This window comes from Cyphomyrmex costatus, unplaced genomic scaffold (assembly GCF_001594065.2).
Source record: "Cyphomyrmex costatus isolate MS0001 unplaced genomic scaffold, Ccosl1.0 C2294153, whole genome shotgun sequence".
Classification (NCBI taxonomy): Eukaryota; Metazoa; Arthropoda; class Insecta; order Hymenoptera; family Formicidae; genus Cyphomyrmex; species Cyphomyrmex costatus.
Genome location: NW_017274567.1, coordinates 1 through 1,429, shown reverse-complemented (window position 1 = coordinate 1,429; position 1,429 = coordinate 1). Strand labels below are relative to the sequence as shown.

Here is a 1,429-nt window from a genome sequence, read left to right as displayed (position 1 = left end):
TTGAAGACTATACAGTACAGTAAAAAAATAATAAAGTAATAATGATGAGATATCTGATATATTAAATTATATATTATTTTATATTACTTAATCTACACTATCGTCGAAAAATTTAGAACAATAAAAACAGAAAAGAGCAAAAGATTCAAGAAAGTTTGAGTAAATAAAAAAATTTTCATTTTTACGTACCTCGTCAAGTTCCTCTCCGCAGATGCTCAAGAATCCACCGCCGATGTCAATCAACTTTACATTGTTGCATCCGATTGATTTAGCAACTGCAATTAACTGTTTGCATGTTTCGATGCCTCTGAGGTAAGCGTTCATCTCCAAACATGGAGTACCAACGTGAAAGCTAAAGCCGTATAAGTTTAAGCCGAGATCTCGCGCGCGTTGTATCAAATACACAGCCTCCTCACATGGATCGCAACCGAATTTCGCTCCCAACAACACCGGCGAGTTTTTCGAGTCGCATCGTATGCGTATCACTATCCTGTGCAGCCGTAGAGCAATTATAAATCATCAAAAAGTGAAACAAAGAAAAGAATTATATGTATAATATGATATTACATTATTATATATGATATAATATATTATGATAATATGTAAGTATATTATATTATATTATGAAATAGAGTAACTTTGATCTAGTAAGGGCAAATTTGATTCAAAAAGTCTAAACAACGAGCATGTCCAAAATCATGACATAAGATATCTTAAAACATTTTTAAGAGATTTTATGTCTTTATTTTTTTTTAATTTTAATAAAAATAAGATTACATAATTTTCTGGATCACATTAATTTGATAAAAGACACTGAAAATTAAGTGGTATGTTATTAGATAGCAAAAATAATAATTTTTCCAAGAACAAAATTTTATTCCTGTTTTTTTCTATAGTAAAAAGTGTGGAAAAAACGGTTTTTTTTAACTATAAAGTCAATGTTTAACCGTTTCTAAGATATAAACATTTTCGTATAGCAGCATCATGAAAATAATCATATTTCCAAAAACTATATTTAAAATATATACGTATATATAGAAATATACAATATTATTTTAACGTCTAACTTTAACTAGCGCGCTTGTCTTACTTAGTCGAAAATTTATTTGTTACTGTTAGTCTCACACTTACTTTGCTTCTGGGAATAATTCCTTAATTTTCGTCAACTCAAGTTCGTTGTCAACCGTCATCTGTTCGACACCAACTTTTCTAGAGTATTCGATATGAGACGGCAATTTATTTGGATGAGCGAAAATAATCCGCTCGCCTTGTATGTCATACTGCATTACTTGCGCTATTTCTTGCTATTAGAAACATCGTTAATTAACTTGCGAGTTACAGAAGATGGCTTATTAATTTATGCGGGGCTTATACAAAGTGTCCCTAAGATATTTAATCTTCAATTTTTTATCTCTTTATTTAGATTAGG

The 1,429-nt window shown here is 30.0% G+C and overlaps 1 protein-coding gene across 1 annotated transcript; it reads right to left on the bottom strand.

Moving 5' to 3' along the window:
- Positions 1 to 189: 189 nt before the first annotated feature.
- LOC108771224 (ornithine decarboxylase 2) lies at positions 190 to 1,304 on the bottom strand (the record flags this gene model as incomplete). The annotated part of the gene is made up of 2 exons (XM_018545044.1): positions 190 to 490; positions 1,132 to 1,304. Coding segments are annotated over 2 exons (474 nt in total), but the record flags the coding sequence as incomplete, so codon positions are not given.
- Positions 1,305 to 1,429: the final 125 nt, after the last annotated feature.